At 39.0% G+C, this 19,753-nt stretch overlaps 2 protein-coding genes across 2 annotated transcripts; one reads left to right on the top strand and one right to left on the bottom strand.

Annotated features, from left to right (window-relative positions):
- Window positions 1–1,512: 1,512 nt before the first annotated feature.
- stx11a (syntaxin 11a) lies at window positions 1,513–4,303 on the bottom strand. Its single transcript, XM_056767542.1, has 2 exons — window positions 3,965–4,303; window positions 1,513–2,822 (listed from the first exon to the last, which is right to left on the bottom strand). Exon 2 carries the CDS (start codon window positions 2,815–2,817, stop codon window positions 1,936–1,938), a length of 882 nt encoding a protein of 293 aa, XP_056623520.1. The 5' UTR covers window positions 2,818–2,822; window positions 3,965–4,303; the 3' UTR covers window positions 1,513–1,935.
- Window positions 4,304–11,346: 7,043 nt separating this feature from the next.
- On the top strand, window positions 11,347–19,277 carry akap12a (A kinase (PRKA) anchor protein 12a). The gene is made up of 3 exons (XM_056767632.1): window positions 11,347–11,565; window positions 12,937–13,036; window positions 13,168–19,277. Exons 1-3 carry the CDS (start codon window positions 11,458–11,460, stop codon window positions 19,275–19,277), a joined length of 6,318 nt encoding a protein of 2,105 aa, XP_056623610.1. The 5' UTR covers window positions 11,347–11,457.
- The last annotated feature ends 476 nt before the right edge of the window (window positions 19,278–19,753 follow it).

Raw genomic sequence — 19,753 nt, forward strand, 5'->3', positions numbered from 1 at the left:
AAATGATGAGTGAGATGTATGTGCTCAAGTCAAGAAGATTTATTAACCACATATTCTTCATATAATTTTGCAGTAACTAAAATGGCCGTGACTCATGTCAGAGACTCCCATCATTTCATTCCAGTGTGGTTCTCCTTTGGAGGATAAATTAAACATGCTTCACAGGGGTGTGTTTGTACACCAAGATTAACAAGTGTAGTGATTCATGTGAGACCGTTTAATCCCAGAAAGTGTTCAACCAGCAACATTTACATTCATGCATTTGGCAAACGCTTTTATCCAAATCGACTTACATTGCATTGTCCTGTACATTTAAACTTCGGTGTTTGCAATAACCTGGGATCAAACCCAAAGCCTTGCATTGTTAAAGCGATACTCTTACCGTTGAGTTACAGGAAAGCTACATGCATGTCCACACATGAAAAACCTCGGCCAAATGATGAGAACTTCTCCAACACGACATCATAACTGTAAATCAGGCAGATCACCAACATCTGTGTTTTGTGGTAATCAAACCCATGAGCGGTGATCACATGACCTACGGTGCCAGCTGGTTAATCATGAAATTACCAAAAATGACCAACAAAATAAGGTACCGGTACATCATGTGTTAGGTGGGTAGAGGGTGAGTAAATCAAAAACAACCCAGACATCTATCAGTGAAAAATGGCAACGCAATGACTGACCAAAAATTTAATGGAAAATAAACATACAAAATAACTATGAATACAAATCAAATATGTTTTATAAACCGGCTTGTGTTATCAGCCAAAAATGATCAAGAGGTGCACTGTGCTGTGTTTAATCTTTTCTGCTTTTCCTGTTTGCCCCTGTATATAAATAAACTTGAATTGTTTTTGAAGAATGTTTGAAGGGGGCTCATAGGCACCAAAAGTGACCAGGATGGCCGAGTGGTTAAGGCGTTGGACTTAAGATCCAATGGATGTATGTCCTCGTGGGCTGGTAGAACATTATACACTTTAAATCTATGAAAATATGTTACCATCTCATATGCTTAATGTCTGAAGCAAAGTGGTTTATTAAATAATAATTCTACTCGTGTGTATCCAATACATCTTCTAAATGATGACGATGATAGTGATTTCACTTCCTAAATTGTAAAAAAAGAAGCAAACTAGTTGTCTGGAGCCGGAAAGTAGCTGTCTAAAGATCATAACAAAACCATTTGCACTGAATAACTCAGACTTGAAAAATTGAAGTTGCACATAAACACACAAAATAGCTATGAATAAAATCAATTTTTCAATCGAGATGCTTTACTATCAAACTATGCTTGGTTCCAGTTGAAACAAAAGGTACTGAAAGCACAATATCACACTTTTACACAATCCTGTGTGCAAATCTCATTGCAGAAGTAACTTATACTTTGGAAAGCAACACTGATGCAACACTAAACATTGCACAAATGATCTCATGTGAGTATCGCAGAGAGGAAGGTTGTGTTAATCCTAGCAAACCGGTAAAAACAAGACCCCAACAAAGACAATCAAGAATATTTAAAACATTTATTAAATAAACAAATCATAAGACCCTGTATACATTGGTTTTAAACCACAGCAATATTGATTTAAAACAGCATGTTTATGAGTAAGATTTGCACGCCTTTATAAGGCCATTAAACAAGTGTTGTGTTTTTACAGCTTTCATTTTGATATCTTTAACACACTCGCAGTGAGAAACCGTAGCGTTCAATAGCAGTATCACTTCAGCTCATGTACATGTGGTTAACCAACAGTCGCCAAGTTTTTGTCAAGCGCGCCCGTTACCAAGCGGACGCTGGACGATCAATGTGTTCTTCATGCTAGCAAGGGTATTTTAGCAAAGCTCACTGTACATCGCGTGACTTGTGGTTAACACTGTACCGCTGTATACATGAAGGCAGGTTGCATGTTTGGCATAACACATCTGCTGGAATCATTTATTGCAACACGGAAAGCAGCAACAGAAGAGCTGTCGACAAGGGTTTTTCTTCTTGTATTTAACAGCCTGCTTGATCTGGGTCAGAGCTTTGGCCACATAGTCCTCGGTGGAGCACACGTTGGCCTCAATGTTGTCCACCATGGGCCCTTGCTCCTCCACCAGCAGAGCCAACTGGAAAAAAAGCTCGTGGATGTCCCGGATCCGACTCTCCAACTCCAACAGCTCCTTGTGGCGATTCTCAATCTCAGTGAGCGCTGAGCGAGCGGTTCGCCCCTCCGTGACCAAGTCGTCTGAGAAGACGTTCCACTTGCCCGTCTCGATCATCTCCTCGATCTGATCTCCGGTGACCTCTTTACCCATGATCTCGGCCTGCCTTTGGATGCGCGTCTTGCAGTTGTCCCTCTGCGCCATCTCGGCGCTGTTGTACTCGTTCATGGCATCGTGAAACGAGCCCGTTATGGAGACGAATTGGTGGCGCACCATACGCACCAAAGCCGAGTTGGCTTCGTGTTCTTCCTCCAGATCCTTACAAAGCGCGCCCATCTTCTGTATGCGAGCGTACAGGTTATCCCCTTTGGTTTTGATGCTGCGAGCAATCGTGTTGGAGTCGCGCTTGATGCTGCTGATGCGTCTGACGGAGGTGAGGAAGCGAGTGTTTTGCTTGCCCAGTCTCTTCACCTCCGTCCTGAGTTGAGCAATTTCCTTCTGGATGGACTGGGCTTCTTTAAAGGCATCCTCCATGACGTCTTCTCCTTCAAACACCACCGCGTGCTGTTGGATATCGCTGTCGTCCACATTTTCTTCTTCGTCGACAGGGTCGTCCGTCTGGACCACTTTGCTTGGAACGCTTCCCAGTTCACTCAGCCTGTCTCTCATTTTTCCTGGAGATAAATCAGGGAAACGTTAGTTTGTATTTGACATTGGCTTACTAATTTACACGACCGATTAAAGAGACAATTCTCCCAAAAACCTAAATGTTTTCCAAAACTCATTCTTCATTGGAACACAAAAGAAGATATTTTGAGGAATGCGTCAGTGGTTAACCCTAACCCATACAATGAAGGTCGACGACAGCCCATGTCGTTTGGTTATCGACATACTTTAAATGTCTTCTTTTGTGTTCCGCAGAGAAAAAGAAAGGCGTTTGCTACATGTTTGAAATGAACTGAAGATTTTATAAATGATAATATTTTACACTTTACGCACCACACACAACACTTGTTGCCTTCACAAACATGCTTAGAAACTGTTTTGCACAACCTCATTAAAATTTAAGAAATAACAATAAACTGTAAGCATTCAAAATACATTATTTCCTTCATTCTGGGATTTTATATCGTCTGGTTTTACCAGGAAGAACAAGAAGCAACGGCTCCACAACACAGTTGCAAAGTTGGTCATCTTAACCAAGTGGCAACCATGATGCTGCACATTTCCCATCACATACACACTTATATGGGTGGGGACTTCCCTTTACCCTTCTGTTAAGCACCACACGAGGTTTAAGGTCTCAAATCTCTCTTAAATCCTAAAGTAAACCCCTCATTGTCAAACATTAAACAAACAGCCTTTGAACAATTGATGTACAAACGAACAGAACCATTCTGTGAGACAATTTTCTCTATTCCCGGATGTAAAGTCAACACTTATCATCAATGAAATGTAAAAAGAACTTTTATAAAGGAAATCAAACTTCACACGGAAGTAAAGCGACGGAAATATAGACGACGGTCACTTTAAAACATTATAACACAGGAACGGTGCGAATAACACAATGATAAATAAACTACAATCTCAATATATGTTTCAAACACAGCTCGATTCACGACTCAATATAAAGACAAACCCTGAAAACACTTTGTACTCGCTGGTTTTATTTCTATATTGATACGGAGTCTTGATTTTACTCGCTTGTCAAATCCACCTGCGGACCTCGCGACGCACACAGCAGCACGCGCCGGTAGATTTAACCCGAATGAAGTTAAAACTACATTTAATAATAATAATAAACGCGTTACTTTACCTTATTTCATGCCCTTTGGATGCATTAAGAGGGTGTGAACTGGAGTTTGTTGGTTTCTTACACGCAGAGCAGCAGATTATTTCACATCACTGCAGGAAACGTTGCAGTCGACTGACTGACTGACTGACTGACTGACTGGTGGGAGTTTCCGACAAGTCGATACATGAAAGTTTAGTAAATCACAAAAGAGTTTCCTCAACGTATATCACGGTGCACATGGTTATTCCCTCTCTAAATATTATCACAATATACTTATATTTACATTTTAAGCAGAGTACATGATAATAATGTCAAAACTGTTTGATCTGCATAACCTCAGTCTTTCACTTGAGTGTTTTCTACTTCCCCCTTTGAATGATGTGTACTTCAACAGTCTATTAATAGTTTACATTGCTTAATTTATACATTAACAGTTTCTTTGTTTTCTCTGATTTGTTGTTAAAGAATGTGTTCTTTGTATAAGTAAAATAATGTTTAAAGGTGCTTTAAATAACTGTTCTTTATAAGTATATCCAATGCCAAGTTTACCACCTGATGATTCATTTAAACCCGTGTAACCATCAGCCCACACATCTCTGGTCTGCAGAGAACCAACAGAAGTCTCATCTGTCAGCAGAACAGCAAATAGAAAACAATTCTCTTGAATTTCTACCATTTTTAAACACAATATCTATGAAACGTTGTGTGCACCCGTACAACATGTTTAACCAGTTAATCTTATATTAATGAGAAATCTTTCAACACAATTGTAAAGTGCAGTTAGTTAGGTGGTCTCAAACTATTCTAGAGTAAATGTGAAACAGTCACAAAAGTCACGTGAGTGACAAAGCAGAAGTGACACATCTGGAAACTTTACTGCAATGACAATTCAAAAAGTGACACAGTAACACAATGTAGGCTAACAACTTTTGTTCATGTAAAGGTTATACTTATAAAACATGTTGACAAATGTTCTTTTCAAAGATAAATTGTCTCTGTAGTCTATGTAGGAAACTCACCACATGATGGCAGTGGAGTTAAAATAATAAACACAATCATATACATAAACAGTTTCTCTTACGGCGGAAATCATTTCCATAAATAATAACACTGACATCAGGCATGCTTTGAACCCCATTATCTTTAAAAACAAAAGTGTACTTTGTTAAGAGGCTTAAAACTGATGCAAAAGTTTATCAAAACCCAAAAGCCGTTTGTCAATAGAGTAAACTATATGCTAATATTCATGTGAAAATTATAAAACGGCCTTATTTGATCGCTATGCAATAATAATAATAATAATAATAATAATTAAAGCTGCAAGCAGCATTTAGCGGGTTCGAGCAGTCTAAGGCCTCTATTGGCCTTGCCATTGTCAACTAGGCTCAGGAATGGCACCGTAACAAATCCACAACGAATGACACTCTTCCACACCAAGAAATATGACAGAAACGGTTGGTAACTTTTAATACAGACCATGCATGCGTACACTCGTATGCAAAAACGGGCGTAAACCGATAATACCTAAGGGACGAGTGCAATAAACCATTTCTCATGTCTCTATGATGATTTGTTGCAGAGATAGAGATCTTGCTAAACGGTTGCTAAGCTAACCTGTTCGGTTGCCATGGGTGTCCATTAATACCTGTCAATTAATAACACATCAAACCACAAGCCAAACGAACCAAGCCCCGTGTCTTTATAATATTCTACTGCAGAGATGTAGGTCTGGCTAGACGATTGCAAAAAATAATCTGTTTGGTTGCTAAGGGCGTGGCTTGGCAGCTGTCAATTGATAAAGAATGAAGCCATTAGCAAAACAAAGCAACTCCTGTGTCTCTAAAACATTCTATTGCACATATATAGGTCTTTTTTTTAATACAATGCACATTCTTCAAAATAGCTTATTTTGTGTTCTGAAGAATTGATAAAAAAATACGACCAATTTAAATAGATAATTGATTCACATTCATGGTCTGCAACAATATTCCAGAAGACCTTGCCATTTAACTGATGCTTATTTGGTTGAGTCTGGTGACTCTGAAGGCCATTGGAGTACAGTGAGCTCATTGTCATGTTTAAGAAACCAGTTTGAGATCATTTGAGCTTTCTGACATGGTCCATTTTTTACTGCTGGAAGTAGCCATCAAAACATGGACATGGTTGGCAACAATCCTCAGGTGGTATGTGTTATCTAATATATCCCATACCATATATCCAATTGTTTCTCCATTTTGATGCTCGGTTTGAACTTCAGCAAGTGTGTTTACCACGTCTAGAAGCCAAAATGGATTGAGTTTATGCTATGTGACTGGCTGATTAGCAATTTGATTAGCAAATGATGTACTTATTAAAGACAAGTTTAAAACAGTAATTTTAAATGTATGATATTTCACCTTTTTGACTGTTGTGAAGGCATGCCTCTTCCGATAAGGATCACATGTTGCATGCTTGTTTTGTGTCATAATATGTATAATAGTACTTAATGGCAAGTCAGTTGGATTAATTATTAAGGAGTAGCGACCTTCACCGTACTCGTTTCACGCTAATATAATAAAGGACCCTGTTATGGTCACAAAACAAAAAAAACTCAACATGTTTTTGATGATTATTGACCTAGAGAGTCCAAAGAAATGTACTGTGGTGGAAATTTTGAAATTGCTTGAAAATCCTTGAACAAGTTTGCAAAAGTAGGTTTTATACATCATCACCAATAACTCACAAACCATTTGATAGACATCAATGGTTCAAGAGGCAAAGTTGTTATGAATGAGGAGATCTATCGTTTGATATCAATAGTTTGTGTATTAGTCAAATGTCACGTGACACACCGTTGTCTAGGCCACCAAAAGACATGTACATTTAGCCATTTTTACTATTATAGCGCCACCTAGTGTCCAAACGCCACGTTATTTTGTATGTGACCTCGGAGTGATGGTCTACATATATTTCCCGAGGCATATGATGATATGTTTAGCTGTTCTGGATTTATGGCCATTTAAATGTGATAGGCTCCACCCATTTTTTTATTTTGGCGCCCCTAAGCGACCGTGAAAGGAAATTTTAACTTTTTTTCAATAATTATTTACAAACACTTCCCAAAGAAGTCATCTGCATTGTTTTGGTTCCGATCGGTCGAAAATCCAACGACTAGTTCGCGAAAGTAGGTTTTTGACATCATCAGCAATAACTCACGAACCGTTCGATCGATAGAAGTTGTTCCAGAGGCAAAGTTGCTCAGAATGAAGAGTACTATCATATGATACCAATAGTTTCTGTATATGTCAAATGTCACGTGATACACAATTGTTTAAGCACTCCTAAAGCGTTATTTCGCCCCCCGGTGGCCGAATGAGTTCACATTTCTTACAGACCTTAAAGACCATGAGACGAATAAGCCCAGCGAGCGTCGTTTTGTTCGGCCTCCGTTAACCCGGTCTAATAAGTGCTCAAACTTCATTGGCCAATGGCGGCCATGTTTTTTAAGATACGCCAATGTCCTTTTAGATATTCATGTAGAATGAGACAAAGACACACCATACCAAATAATAAGTCAATCGGGCAAACTGTTGCGTAGTTATGGCCATTTTCTAGCTCATTCAAATTATAGCGCCACCTAGTGGCCAAACGCAACATTTTTTTTACCTTGACCCCGGATTGAGGGTCTACACATATGTTCCAAGCCCCATGAAGATATCTCAAACAGTTCAGGAGTTATGGCCATTTTAGTTCAATATGTTACTTCCGTTTTGGACATTTTTGCGCCCTCTAGCGATGGGGGATGAAAATTTCAACTTTTTTTTAATAATTATTCATATTCACACTCCACAGAACTCATCAGCGTTGGTTTGGTTCCGATAGGGCAAAAATCCAGGGACTAGTTCATTTTTTATTTTTTTCATAAAATGCTAATTAGCGAAAAATCTATAATGGCGGAAATGAAATTAATAAATGAATGATTTACGATAAGCACAAGATTTATTTTTCTCTGAGTTGTTACACCTTCACCGCGCAGCGTCTCGCTTCTTTCCATCTGCGCATGTCTCGTGCGCTGCGCATGTCTGTTTTGATGCGCATATGCGATATATCACGCTTATTTGGTTCCAAAAAACGAATTAAAATATGTGATTTTACCCATATTACAGAATCCCCAACAATCGATCAAAGACCTCGAAGCTTATGGTAGGGCTGTCCTAAAAAGTTTACGTTGTCGCGTAAAATGATCCTTCACTAAGCGCCTTTCATTTACTGCTTCTTCTGTTACTGTCTGTCTCGCAGTTTAGTATTATTTAGTATGTTTTGATACAGTCTTAGTCTTGTGTATTTGTTTTGTTGCACAATTGCCAGTAATTTAGTGTGCAAGATGAGCAAAATGTGAAAAGAGTCAACAGATTGGGCACGTTTGAATGTGTATCTCATGTTTTGATTCTTGGGATTTAAAGACATGCTTAAATACGGGAAAAATGTGTTTTGTCTGTTTACCTTTTTGTTGGTGAAGTTGGGTCAGAAGAGAAGAGAGATTGTCCTCCAACAAACTCATTCAAGGGTGTTTGAAAAGTGTCCCAGAATGCACCTCATGAAATGTAGTGATTTATTCTAGGGGAAAAGTCAAGGGTTTGTTTTTTCGTATGTATAATATTGTGTAGCCGCTAAAGAATTTCTGTTAAAAATAGTTTTGTTATAATGTCAAAAGGCTGTTATTCCACATGGAAAGGAAAGTTCAAGAGTTCAAGTGCAAAGCAAGGGATGTATGTGTGTGTGTCCTAACTTATTTAGATTACAGATATTTAAAAAGTACAGAAACATCCGGGTTCTTTCTGCTTCTTAGCCTTTCCAAAAATCCACTGGTAAACAGTAAATTACTGGAAATCAATTAGGCTACTAGAAATTGACTTACCATTACAGAGCGAGGAACCAAAACACACAATTATGTAATCAAACCTCATTTGAGCTGGGAATGTCATTCCATCTCACCAGGTCCAGCTTTAAAATGCAAACATAATATTAGTCTGTTATGCATCCTTGACACTAAATCTGTGATTGATGACACTGATAGATCGTTTACAATGAAACAGCTCTGTATTCATGCCGTTTATTTATTAGCATTTCATTTCATTCTGCTTCTAGGAACTGTATAATGAGGGGATGAAAACATCAGCTGGTTTTGGTTAGACAACCTGTGAGTTGTGACTCAAATTAACTGATCCTCTTAACTCAGTATGATGGACCACGAAAGCTCCAGCGTTTCAGGACCTTTAATTGAATTAACATTTGTAGAGTTTGTCATGTGTTTAAATCTCCTCACCATCAATTCTGAGACTGTGACAAACTGTGCGACTGAGTCTACACTGGCTATGTTTTTGCTTTGAAACCAAAAAACAACAGGTAGCATCTTAATGATTGATTCGTGGCATTGAATTTTTCAGGAAACTATCTGATTTATCAGGAAACCTTTGTATGCAGTGATTTGCTCTTTTTGTTTTATGTGTTGTTTTCATGTTTTTGTTACTCAGCAATGTTTGCAGGTCTAGTGGACCGAGAGCATTATTACGTTTTTAAATCGATACAGCCATCAATACTTATGGAAATATACTTTACAGATGTTTACTTTATCCCATGATAGGTTAACATTTGTCATTTAGCTCTTTTAAAACACGTTTATGAAGATAGGTGGTATTCTGCTTAGGAAAAAACATGCCAAATAGACTGTGACGGGAAAAACTATGTTTATCTTGAACAAATTGGTTGAATAAAATATTTTATTTTCTCCACAGACCTGAACACAAAAAATGAATCTGGAATGCAGTGAAGGGCCAGAAGTTTCCTAACATGTAAAAAACTGGACATTTATATGCGTGCAGGGTGATTGTAGACACAGATACACATTTCCTGTGAGATTTGGATTCTGAATCACTCTTAAAGTGCATTGTCCCCTAAAGACTCTTTCCGAGGATGATCTACAGCATCTGTGCATCAGTATCATGTTTTTTTTTTTTCCTCTTTACTTGATTTGATATTTTAAGTTTCAGTCTTTCTCGTGTTCAGCTCTCCTCTGGCATCTGAAGACTTATAATGTGCAGTTGTGTGTGTTCTGGTACTTTTTGAAACTACACCACCTTTGGTTTCTATCAGCTTTTGGAGAAGATCAGCCTGCATCAACATTATGCACAACTTCTTTTTAGTCGTGAAGGATTCAAGCTTTTTATTATTTAGCATATACGTTTTATGTATCTAAGACTGATGTCCATTTTATAAACAATTTCTGAACCATTTTGGATTTTCTAATATCTCACTTTATTGAAAGGTTAAACTTGAAATGAGCATTCGTCTTTTAGATGAACATTGAACTTTCAGAGGAATGTGAAACATAAACGTGGCACATTAGAGAAACATTGCGTAACATTTTCTGTGGTTTTGTTGATCACACTCGTGATACTGCGTTCACATGGGCTGTTTCATCTTAAATTTCATTATGATGAAGACTGTTTCTCTTCAGAACAACATTTTACGGTCAGTTGATTTCAATTCACCCTGTGCCCATCCTTTTGTCATATATTTTTAGAAGCTTTTAAATGTCAAACATTTTGTTTGGACAGAAAATAGCGACTATTGCAGTAAGAAAGAAAGAAAAATCAGCTTCTCATCTCTCGTAAATGTTTGAATAACAGTGGTTCAGTAGGTGCTGTTCAGAAAGAGAAACCCCCATTGCCACTCTTCTGCCTAATATATTTATTAGGATTTCTGTTATTTTGTAACCCTATTTAAACACAACATAAATTGTTTGTGATTTGACAGAATTCTTTATCTGTGCTTTAACATCTGTAATCGTAAGAAAATTGAGGAAAATAAAGAAATGTATTTTATTGAAAATGTGTTGAGGTCCAGAACAGAGTTCTACATTTGTTTTTGTTAAAATTAAAATGCATGTCAGTCCCTTATAATTGTAATTGACTCTGCTATGTGTCACTTTGGAGATCAGAATTATGCAGAATGACATCCTTAGTGATCCTTAGACCAGAAATAATTGTTTGTATATTTTTTCTAGACATTTTTACTTTATACTTTATTTAGAATTTTATTCTGTTGGAATATGAACCTATAGGCCTACATTTATTTATATTCTGGTATAGTTATATGTATTCACAGGCAGAGAGCTACAGCGTATAGCTGTATAGCAAATCTATTTTTTGGATAACATGTTTTCTGTGTCCCGTCATTATTCATTAACGTTCATCTTACATTTGGTCCTTCACATAACCAGATGCGATCAATTAGACATATTATAGACAAGAGAATTAACAAGTTTTCGAGCAGGTTGTCCCGCGGTCATCTCAGGACACTGATGCGTCGAGGCGTGCCGGAGCGCGTTCATGTGACAGCGCAGCAACGATGCGTCCTAAAAGAGTTTGCATCGAGCCAAACTGCATCACTTCTGAGTGCGATCGCTCGGCCCTCATCATTGGATATTCTCTATCTCTCAACACTTTTGTCGGGCCAAAGAGAAGGTTTCTGAAATGGGAGCTACATCATCATCATCATCCGCGCAACGGGACAGCAGATGTGAGGAGGACGCAGCGGCGGAGCAGCGGACTGCAGAGGCGAGGAATGCTGCGGATGATACGGTATGATCAACCAAACCTGATTTATTCTGAAACACAAAGATGCTCTGCAAAGTTTCAAAAGCATCATGTGAAGATGACAGGCTTACCTAGACAGAATTTATGGGGAATCGAGCTCAAATTATTTTTTATATTGCCCCCCCAAAACGCCAATGTTTACTTTGGCTCTGGAGCTACATTAAGGTTATTTTGTGCTTATGTATACAATATATGAGGCAATTTGAATGTTGTTTTAATAAAGGGATGGGTATTAGAATCATATGCTGACTTTCCTTTATAGTTTTGGCCTCTTTGAGGATGGAAAACTATTAAACTGCAGTTGCAGAGGTCAGAAGATTAAGTGACTCTGTCCTATTCATATACGTTTGGCCTTGGATGAACAAAAATATGCATTCAGTTCTGATGGGCCTATAGATATTACAAGAGAGCAAATTCTTTTGATGTAGTGTGTCTTTGAGATATTAAAGGTATTCACAACAAAATTAAAATTCTGTCATTATTTTCTCACCCTCAGGTTGTTCCAAACCTGTATAAATGTCTTTGTTCTGCCGAACACAGAAAGAAATTTGGAAGAAAATCGGTAATCAATTAGTTTTCCTCAGTCATTTACTGGCGAGATCTGTTTGGTTATTGACATTCTTCCAAATCTCTTTCTCTGTTCTCATACGGTACTCTTCACTAAAAACAACTTACTCGCATCTCAAACAGCTGATTTATGAGGTGATGTCGGCTACACTGTTTCCTTGTTTAGTGAATTGAACTTTGTTCGTATCTAAATTATTTCATTGCATTAGGTTTCTTAAAGTATGTTTTTATGATATCACAAGTAATCTCTTCGCAATATTTCATACATTTTGTCAGTTGTTTGGACTCAGTTTGTGTGTATTAATAGAATGGGATATCTGTGGTGCGTTTTCCCAAAGGATAGATTAAATATTTCTTTGCTGCACTCCACTGTACATTGTTTTCCATGAAAACTTGATGAGGTCAGCTATGGTTTAACAGGAAGTCTGTAAATAGGCTTTTAGTCAAAGGCGAGATAACAAGAAGAGACTGAATGTATTTATTTATTTTTTGTTGTGTTTATTTGTTTCATTGTATGGCCCTTGAAATCTGTTGCGGTTAGATGACATTAACTAAACACAGTCAATTATGTTAAGGATTATTCACTAAATGAACTGTTAATCTGAGATTAATTTAACATAATTTTAAAACCAACACTATAATAGCCACAAATTGTTGATAAGAACATTATAAAAGTGGTTTATTAAATAGTAAAGTAAGATATTTCTAGTTCTTTGATGATTTATAAAAGGGACTTGTAAATGTATTGTTTACCTTGCAAAAATCTGCTTTATCTGCTCTTTTGATCAGCTATTACAGAGGAATGGAAAGATCTCCACTTTAAATCTAAATTCAAAGAACCCTGCAGATGAAGTAAATGGACACTTTGAACAGAGGGTACTTGCAAATGGTAGGTCTTTTACATATGGTAAACATGAACGATCCCAACATTCTGTCCTTTGTGAGCAAATGATGACAGAAGTTTGGATGGATGGATGGATGGACCTAACCCTTTAATTCTGTCTTTATATATTTTGTTAGTTTGCTCAGGGTTCGTCGCTGTTAAAGAAGATGGCACAGAAATGATTGAAGACCTTCAGGATGTGGTCTCTCTTCAACCAAACACTAAGAACGAAGGATGTGACGTGATTAATGAAGACAGTGTTACTGTGAAGGAGGAGGCTCTGGAAGTGAATACTGTCAATGAAGTTGGATTAAAAAAAGTCTTCAGATATGTTGGATTTAAGTTCACGCTAAAAAAAGACACATGTGAAAAGACACACGCAAATGATCAAGTAGAGAAAGTGGCAGGCACATTAGAGGACTCAAAAGAAAATGATGTCAAAGAGAAGAGCACCGTGGCAGCAAACATTGACACACCTGATGAGCTTTTGAAAAACGAGGAGACTGGCCAACCCGAGGCAGCTGAACCTTCTCAAAAAATAGAAAATGAAACAGAGCTGGATCAGGGCACAGGGATGGAAGAACATAATGTTGAGGTCACACCTGATAAAGAAGAGACAAACATGGTTGAAACAAGTCCTGAGTCAGAAGAGCCGATGTCACCGATCAAGCAATTCTTCACACAAGGAATCTTTGCCAGTTTAAGAAAGAAAAAGAAAGAAGATGAAATACAAGAAGACACTAAGGAGGAGGAACTCATGATAATTGATCAAATAGAAGATGCAGAGACGTCAGAAATAACTGAAAAGACTGATACCAAATGCATGTGCCTTAATATACCTTACATTATGCATGAGGAAGGCAAGGATTCACAGCCGAAAAGCAGCAAGCTATTACCGGAAGAAGAGCTTCAACATTCCGTAGAAAAAGAGATGGTACAAGCAAGCCCTCTTAAAAGACTTTTCAGAAAATTTTCCTCGAGAAGACAGAGTAAAGCTACAGAAACTGTTATTGAGGATGGGGACAAAGTCACTCAACAGCTTGAGTCATCCTTGGAACTGACAGAGATCCAGACACCAGAGGAACCAGTGGATGCAGAATCAAAACCTGCCGTAGAGGAACAACTTGCTGATGCTAGCCCTCAAGAGTCCAAGAAGAAATCAGACACCACCGTTTCCTGGGAGTCACTGATTTGTGGCAGCTCGGCTAAAAAAAGAGCTAGAAAAAATACAGCAGAGGGTGAAACAGCAGACAATGAGAAAACAACTGAATCTCCACTTGAAAGTTCCTTTGAGGCTGATTATGATCATCTAACATCCTCTAATGAGCAAGATGGGGAGGGAGAATCAGGGTCCACATGGAAAACCTTTAAAAAAATGGTCACACCAAAGAGGAAGGTGAGAACCGGAGAAAGCAGTTCATCTGAACACATACCTTCAGACGGTGAAATGAACAAAGAGGAATCATTTTCTATGAAGAAGCTTATAGTGGGGCGTAGAAAGAGAAAATCTGATGGAAGGCAGGAACAGACATCGTCTGACGAGACTGGTAAAGATGCTGATACGGGCGATGAAGATGATGAAACACCTGCTATTATTCCTTTGTCTGAGTATGAAATCATTGAGCATGAAAGTGTGAAAGAGGTGAAAGAAGAACAAGTTGAGGTTACAATCGAACATGAGATGCCAGAGGGGAACTCAGAAGGGTTAGAACAGGACGCACCAAATGAGTCAGAACCCAAGCTTGAAGGTAACGTTTCAAAAAATGCTGGACCATTAATCATACGTGTTCTACCAGAAGACTTTGAAGAAGTGGCCGACTTCATCAGCAAATATCAAGAACTGAGCGATATACCAGAGGAAGGGATGATTGAGGAAACCGTTGAAGAGCCAATATCATCTTCTGAATGGACAACGCAGTGCGACACCTTAGCAGAAGACATTGTAGATTTGACAGCGGATGCGGTTACTGCCCCAGAGCCTGCTAGTGAGGAATTAAATGGGGATAACAGTACTGAAATGGTCTCAGCCCTCTCTCAACTTACAGAATCACCAAGAACATCTGGACATGTCACACCATTGTCAGCTGAATATGGTGTGCAGATGTCAAACGTGGTCCTTCAAGAAGCTGTTCAGTCCATCTGCATGACTCCAAGTGTTCAATCAGTAACAACAAAAGATGAAATCCAAGAAAATCTAGCAGTATCATTTTCACCTTACATAATGCAGTCAACCATAGCAGAAGAAACAAGAGTGTTTGTTGCTCATAAGAAAACAGAGGCAACAGCGATATGTACAGGCCTGATATATCAGGAAATAGAATCAGTCGAAGAACATCTCTCTGCACCCTTAGTAGAGACAATACCTGAAGTAAGTCATGCTGTCCCGACTGAATTAGTCTATGATAACCTTACAGATGCAGCTGAAGTTGCAAGACTTGAGACGGATGAGGTCTATGAAGCTGATATCTGGGAAGTGAAGACAGAATATCTGGAAGTAATTATAAGAAATGAAGAAGAAGCTGCCACTGAAACTGAATTAGACGTAGATCAAGTAATTAAACAGCTGCTAGAGCCACTTATGGAAGTAGCAACTGAGTCCCAAGTGGTGAACATGGTGGACAAAATAGAGGAGTGTTTAACGGAACCAGTAACTGGTATTCAACTTGGAACAGTGGAAATGGCAGTGGTTGCCATTGATGAAGTGCAAGATGAAGCTGTGATTGATCAAGTCATTACAGAACACACTAATGTTCAAGAAAAAGTTGAATTAATACATGTAGATGAGATACAAGTGGTCATAAAAGATGCAATCTCAAATACAGCAGAAACAGACGTAGATTCTGTTCTTGAAGTTGTTTCAGCAGATGATTCAGCAGTGATTGTGGAAGATAGTAGTCAGAAAACTGAAGAAACTGGTGAGGAAATTAACATACCCGCAGAGCAGAGTAGGGGTGTTTTTGCTTTAGATGTGGATCAAAGTGTTGATATTGAATGCATGTCAGAAAGTGCAAATGAATCATTATCCAGAGAAGAGTTAGAAGAAAAACAACTAGACATAGCAAGCAAAGAGGCATTGCTTCCAGAAGAGGTGTCAGCTGAGGAGGCTGAAAAAGTAGATAAAGGTGTAGTATACAATGAAATGGATACTGATCTGGACAGTGTCAGGGTGGAGGAAAGTGCTAGTGAAGAAGCAGACAGCATCAACACTACTGAGAAAGAGAAACTTGTAGTGAAGGATAGGCAGCTGTTTACAAAAACCGAAAGTGATGAATCGGAAAATCAAGAGGTTTCTGAAATGAGTGAACAAGATGTAGCAACTGATAATGTAGACACAGCTCATGCAATTACAGTAAAATATGTTTCTGAGATTTCAAATGCTGTATTAGAGCACAAAGAAATAACAAATCCTGGAGACAGTTCTAAAGTAATACTGACAGATCTTAAGACCGTGATGTCCCAGAAAAAGGCAAGAGAACTGGAAGTAGATAAGTTAAGTCAAGACCTTGAACACAGTTCAGAAACTTTCAAGAATGAACAGACAGTAATAACAACTGACAAAGTTAAGACTGGCAAAGTTTTAGAGAAGGATGCCATTACTGAGAACACAACCGAACAATCAGAGGAAGAGGAACCAGTAGTACATGCACTATCTGAGCTACCAAAGACAACAGAACAGGAGGAGGATACATCAACAATGCCTGAGATAAGTGTTGAAGCAATAGGTGGTGAACAAATGAACCAGACAGTAGTAGAAAAAGCCACAGAAGTCAAAGAATCATCTATTCGTGAATTAAAAGACAATATTACTGATGTTACCGAAGTGGAAAGCACAGGGACAACTGTAATTGTTGTTACTGTAACAGCTGTGAGTGAGTCTGTTGATCAGATTGATCAGAAGGATGAAACAACAGAAGAGACCAGGCTATGTGAATCTCCTCAGTTATTAGAAAAAACACGGGCAAAGGAGCTGCAGGTAGAAAAGACAGAAAGGAAAGATGAAATGCCATCAGCAATATATCTGAAAGAGGAAGCATCTGCAGTAACCACGCCAGAAGCAGCACCCATAGTACAGGTACCACTATTGACCTCTGAAATGAAAGCAGCAACACCAGAAGTTACTATTCCTGAGATACAAACACAAGAACCAATTGAACTCAGGGCAGCAATCATTGAAGTGACAGAAGCAAAGGTAGAAACACCCGTGGTAGAAGAAGCAAAGTTAGAGACAGCAGTAGTAACTGAGATGTGTTTGGACAGATTAGTTGTGATATCAGTGGTTTCAGAACTGGAAGTAGAAATACCAGTGGTTACATCTATAGCAGAAACCATGGATATACACGATTCTACTGTAAAATCACTGAATCAAAACACAGACAATGATACCTCAATGTTCTCCACAGTGGTCGATAATCAAGAAGTGGAGGTGCCCAGTGTTACCCATGCAGCTCTAGATCTAGCTACACCTGCCATGACTCTAGACAGCAAATACGTGGTTGTAGCTCCAGCGAAAGACACATCTGTTGAGAATCTAGTGGTAGAGGAACCACCCGTCGACCCAGTGGTTGACTCAGTTGAAGAAATGCAAAATGTGAGGGTAACAGAGGGTGCACCAACAGCAGAAGTTACAGAGACTGGAAGAATAGCATCATGTGATGGACAAGTATTAGAACCACTAGCTGTCTCTGTCACACCAGTAAAACCCACTGACGCTTTAGTGGCAAATACATCAACCATGAACCCAGTGCTAGAGATGCCAGATGTTACTCCAAAGCTTGAGACGCTAACTGTAGATTTAGCTGAAGTGGCACCTGCTTCAACCTCTGTAGTACAGACACAAGCTGTTGTTTTAGTGACAAGCGCTGAACCTCTAGTAGTAGTTACTCTAGAAGAGATCAACGTGGCAAAGACATCAGTTGTGAGCCCAGTAGTTGAAACTCCAGTTATTTCTATCACATCACCAATAACAACTGTAACTGCAATGGCACAGGCATTAGTTGTGACACCAGTGGATCAAACAACAGCTTTGGTTTCAGAGACAGTAACAGAGGCTGCAGATCCAGTGGAAGAAACACTATTTGAGAGCCAGCAAGTAGAAACTCCAACATTGATGTCAACAGCATTTGCAACACCAGTGGTCGAAACATCAGCACTAGATTCAATAACGGTAACACACACTGCATCTCCAGTTTTCAAACCAGAAGGAGCAGAACCATCAGTTGTGAGTCCAGAAGTGGAACTTTTCACAGCAAGCTCAATAACAGTTGCAGTGGCAGAGACAGAGACAGCTGGTTTGACCCCTATAGTACAGATTCCAGCTCTTGTTTCAGTTATTGTCAAAGAGGACGCACATCCATTGGAAGAAACATTTTTCGAGATCCAGCAAGTAGAAATTCCAACATCGATGCCAACTGCAATTGCAACACCAGTGGTCGAAACATCAGCACTGGATTCAATAACGGTAACACACACTGCATCTCCAGGAGTCAAACCAGCAGGACCCAAACCATCAGTTGTGAGTCCAGAAGTGGAACCTTCCACAGTAAACTCAATAACAGTTGCAGTGGCAGAGACAGCTGATTTGACCCCTGTGGTACAGACACCAGCTCTCGTTTCAGTGATCGTCAAAGAGGACGCACATCCAGTTATACCACCTGTGACTGTAGTAGTACAAATATCATCAGTGGAAACCCCATCAAATCTAGCTGCAATGGCAGATGCACCAGTCATAATCCCAGAGGTTACAACACAGCCTGCCATTTCAGAGGAAATCGTGACCCCACCATTACATTCAGCAGTTTTTGATGATTTGACGGAGACGTCTACTGTAACTCCAGCACCAGAGGCACTACAGGTAACTCCAGAAGTAGAGACACCTCCTGTAGCCCCTGATTTTGTGACATCTCCCATTGCTTCAGTGGTTGTGACCCTGGATGTACCTGCAGGCGTAAATGAAACAATGTTGCAGGTGGTTGAAAACAAAACCAAGTCAGAGCCTTCAGTCGATGTTTACCCACAACCCATGATTGAAAAAGAGGTAATGACATCAGCTCTACCAGAGGAGTGTATCTCACTGGAGGAAAATGCCAAGGGCTCTCTCCAAACTTCAACAGAACCTCAGTCTGAGATGGAAGACGATGTCTGGGAGGATGCTGTAGATAGTATTGGAGATGATCAGTGTCGAATGATGGTAACAGATGTTTTACCTCAAGATCTTGCTGTTAAACAAGAATCTGATGATGCAGTTTGAGCACTGGCTCATCACACAACATGAACAATATCAGGGTACGTGGTTTTATTGCATCCAAACTCTAAATGGACCCATTATCAAGCACAGATGTTTATGATGTTATGTATTAAAAAAGACAATCACAATATTTGATCATTTTATGTGCAGGTTTGACAGGAAATGTGCTGCTCGTCTTCAGTTACCTGAAGCAGCAATGTTGAACCTCACAACCTACAAACAAATAACCAAGCCACTGAGAGAGAAAGTATCTGAGAGAGAGTTGCATGCAAGAATCTTGATCAGGCAAGAGTAACATCAAGATGTAGGCTATATTTCCCGGAACAGATCCGTTTTTTAAACTGCAGACTTGCACAATAGGTTTCAATGTATGAAAACTATTTTTGCATTGTCACATTTACATTGAAGTCATTTATTTCTGTGTATTAATCTTATCCTCACTACACAAAACATTGGTTGATTATATATTTGAACTGCAA

Source organism: Triplophysa dalaica, chromosome 15 (genome assembly GCF_015846415.1).
Source record: "Triplophysa dalaica isolate WHDGS20190420 chromosome 15, ASM1584641v1, whole genome shotgun sequence".
NCBI classification, from domain to species: Eukaryota; Metazoa; Chordata; class Actinopteri; order Cypriniformes; family Nemacheilidae; genus Triplophysa; species Triplophysa dalaica.

Coding starts and splice junctions, on each gene's coding strand:
- stx11a (XM_056767542.1), bottom strand. CDS start 2,817: ATGAGAGACAGGCTGAGTGAACTGGGAAGCGTTCCAAGCAAAGTGGTC.
- akap12a (XM_056767632.1), top strand. CDS start 11,458: ATGGGAGCTACATCATCATCATCATCCGCGCAACGGGACAGCAGATGT. Junction 11,566..12,936: donor GGAATGCTGCGGATGATACG/GTATGATCAACC, acceptor TCTTTTGATCAG/CTATTACAGAGGAATGGAAA. Junction 13,037..13,167: donor ACAGAGGGTACTTGCAAATG/GTAGGTCTTTTA, acceptor ATATTTTGTTAG/TTTGCTCAGGGTTCGTCGCT.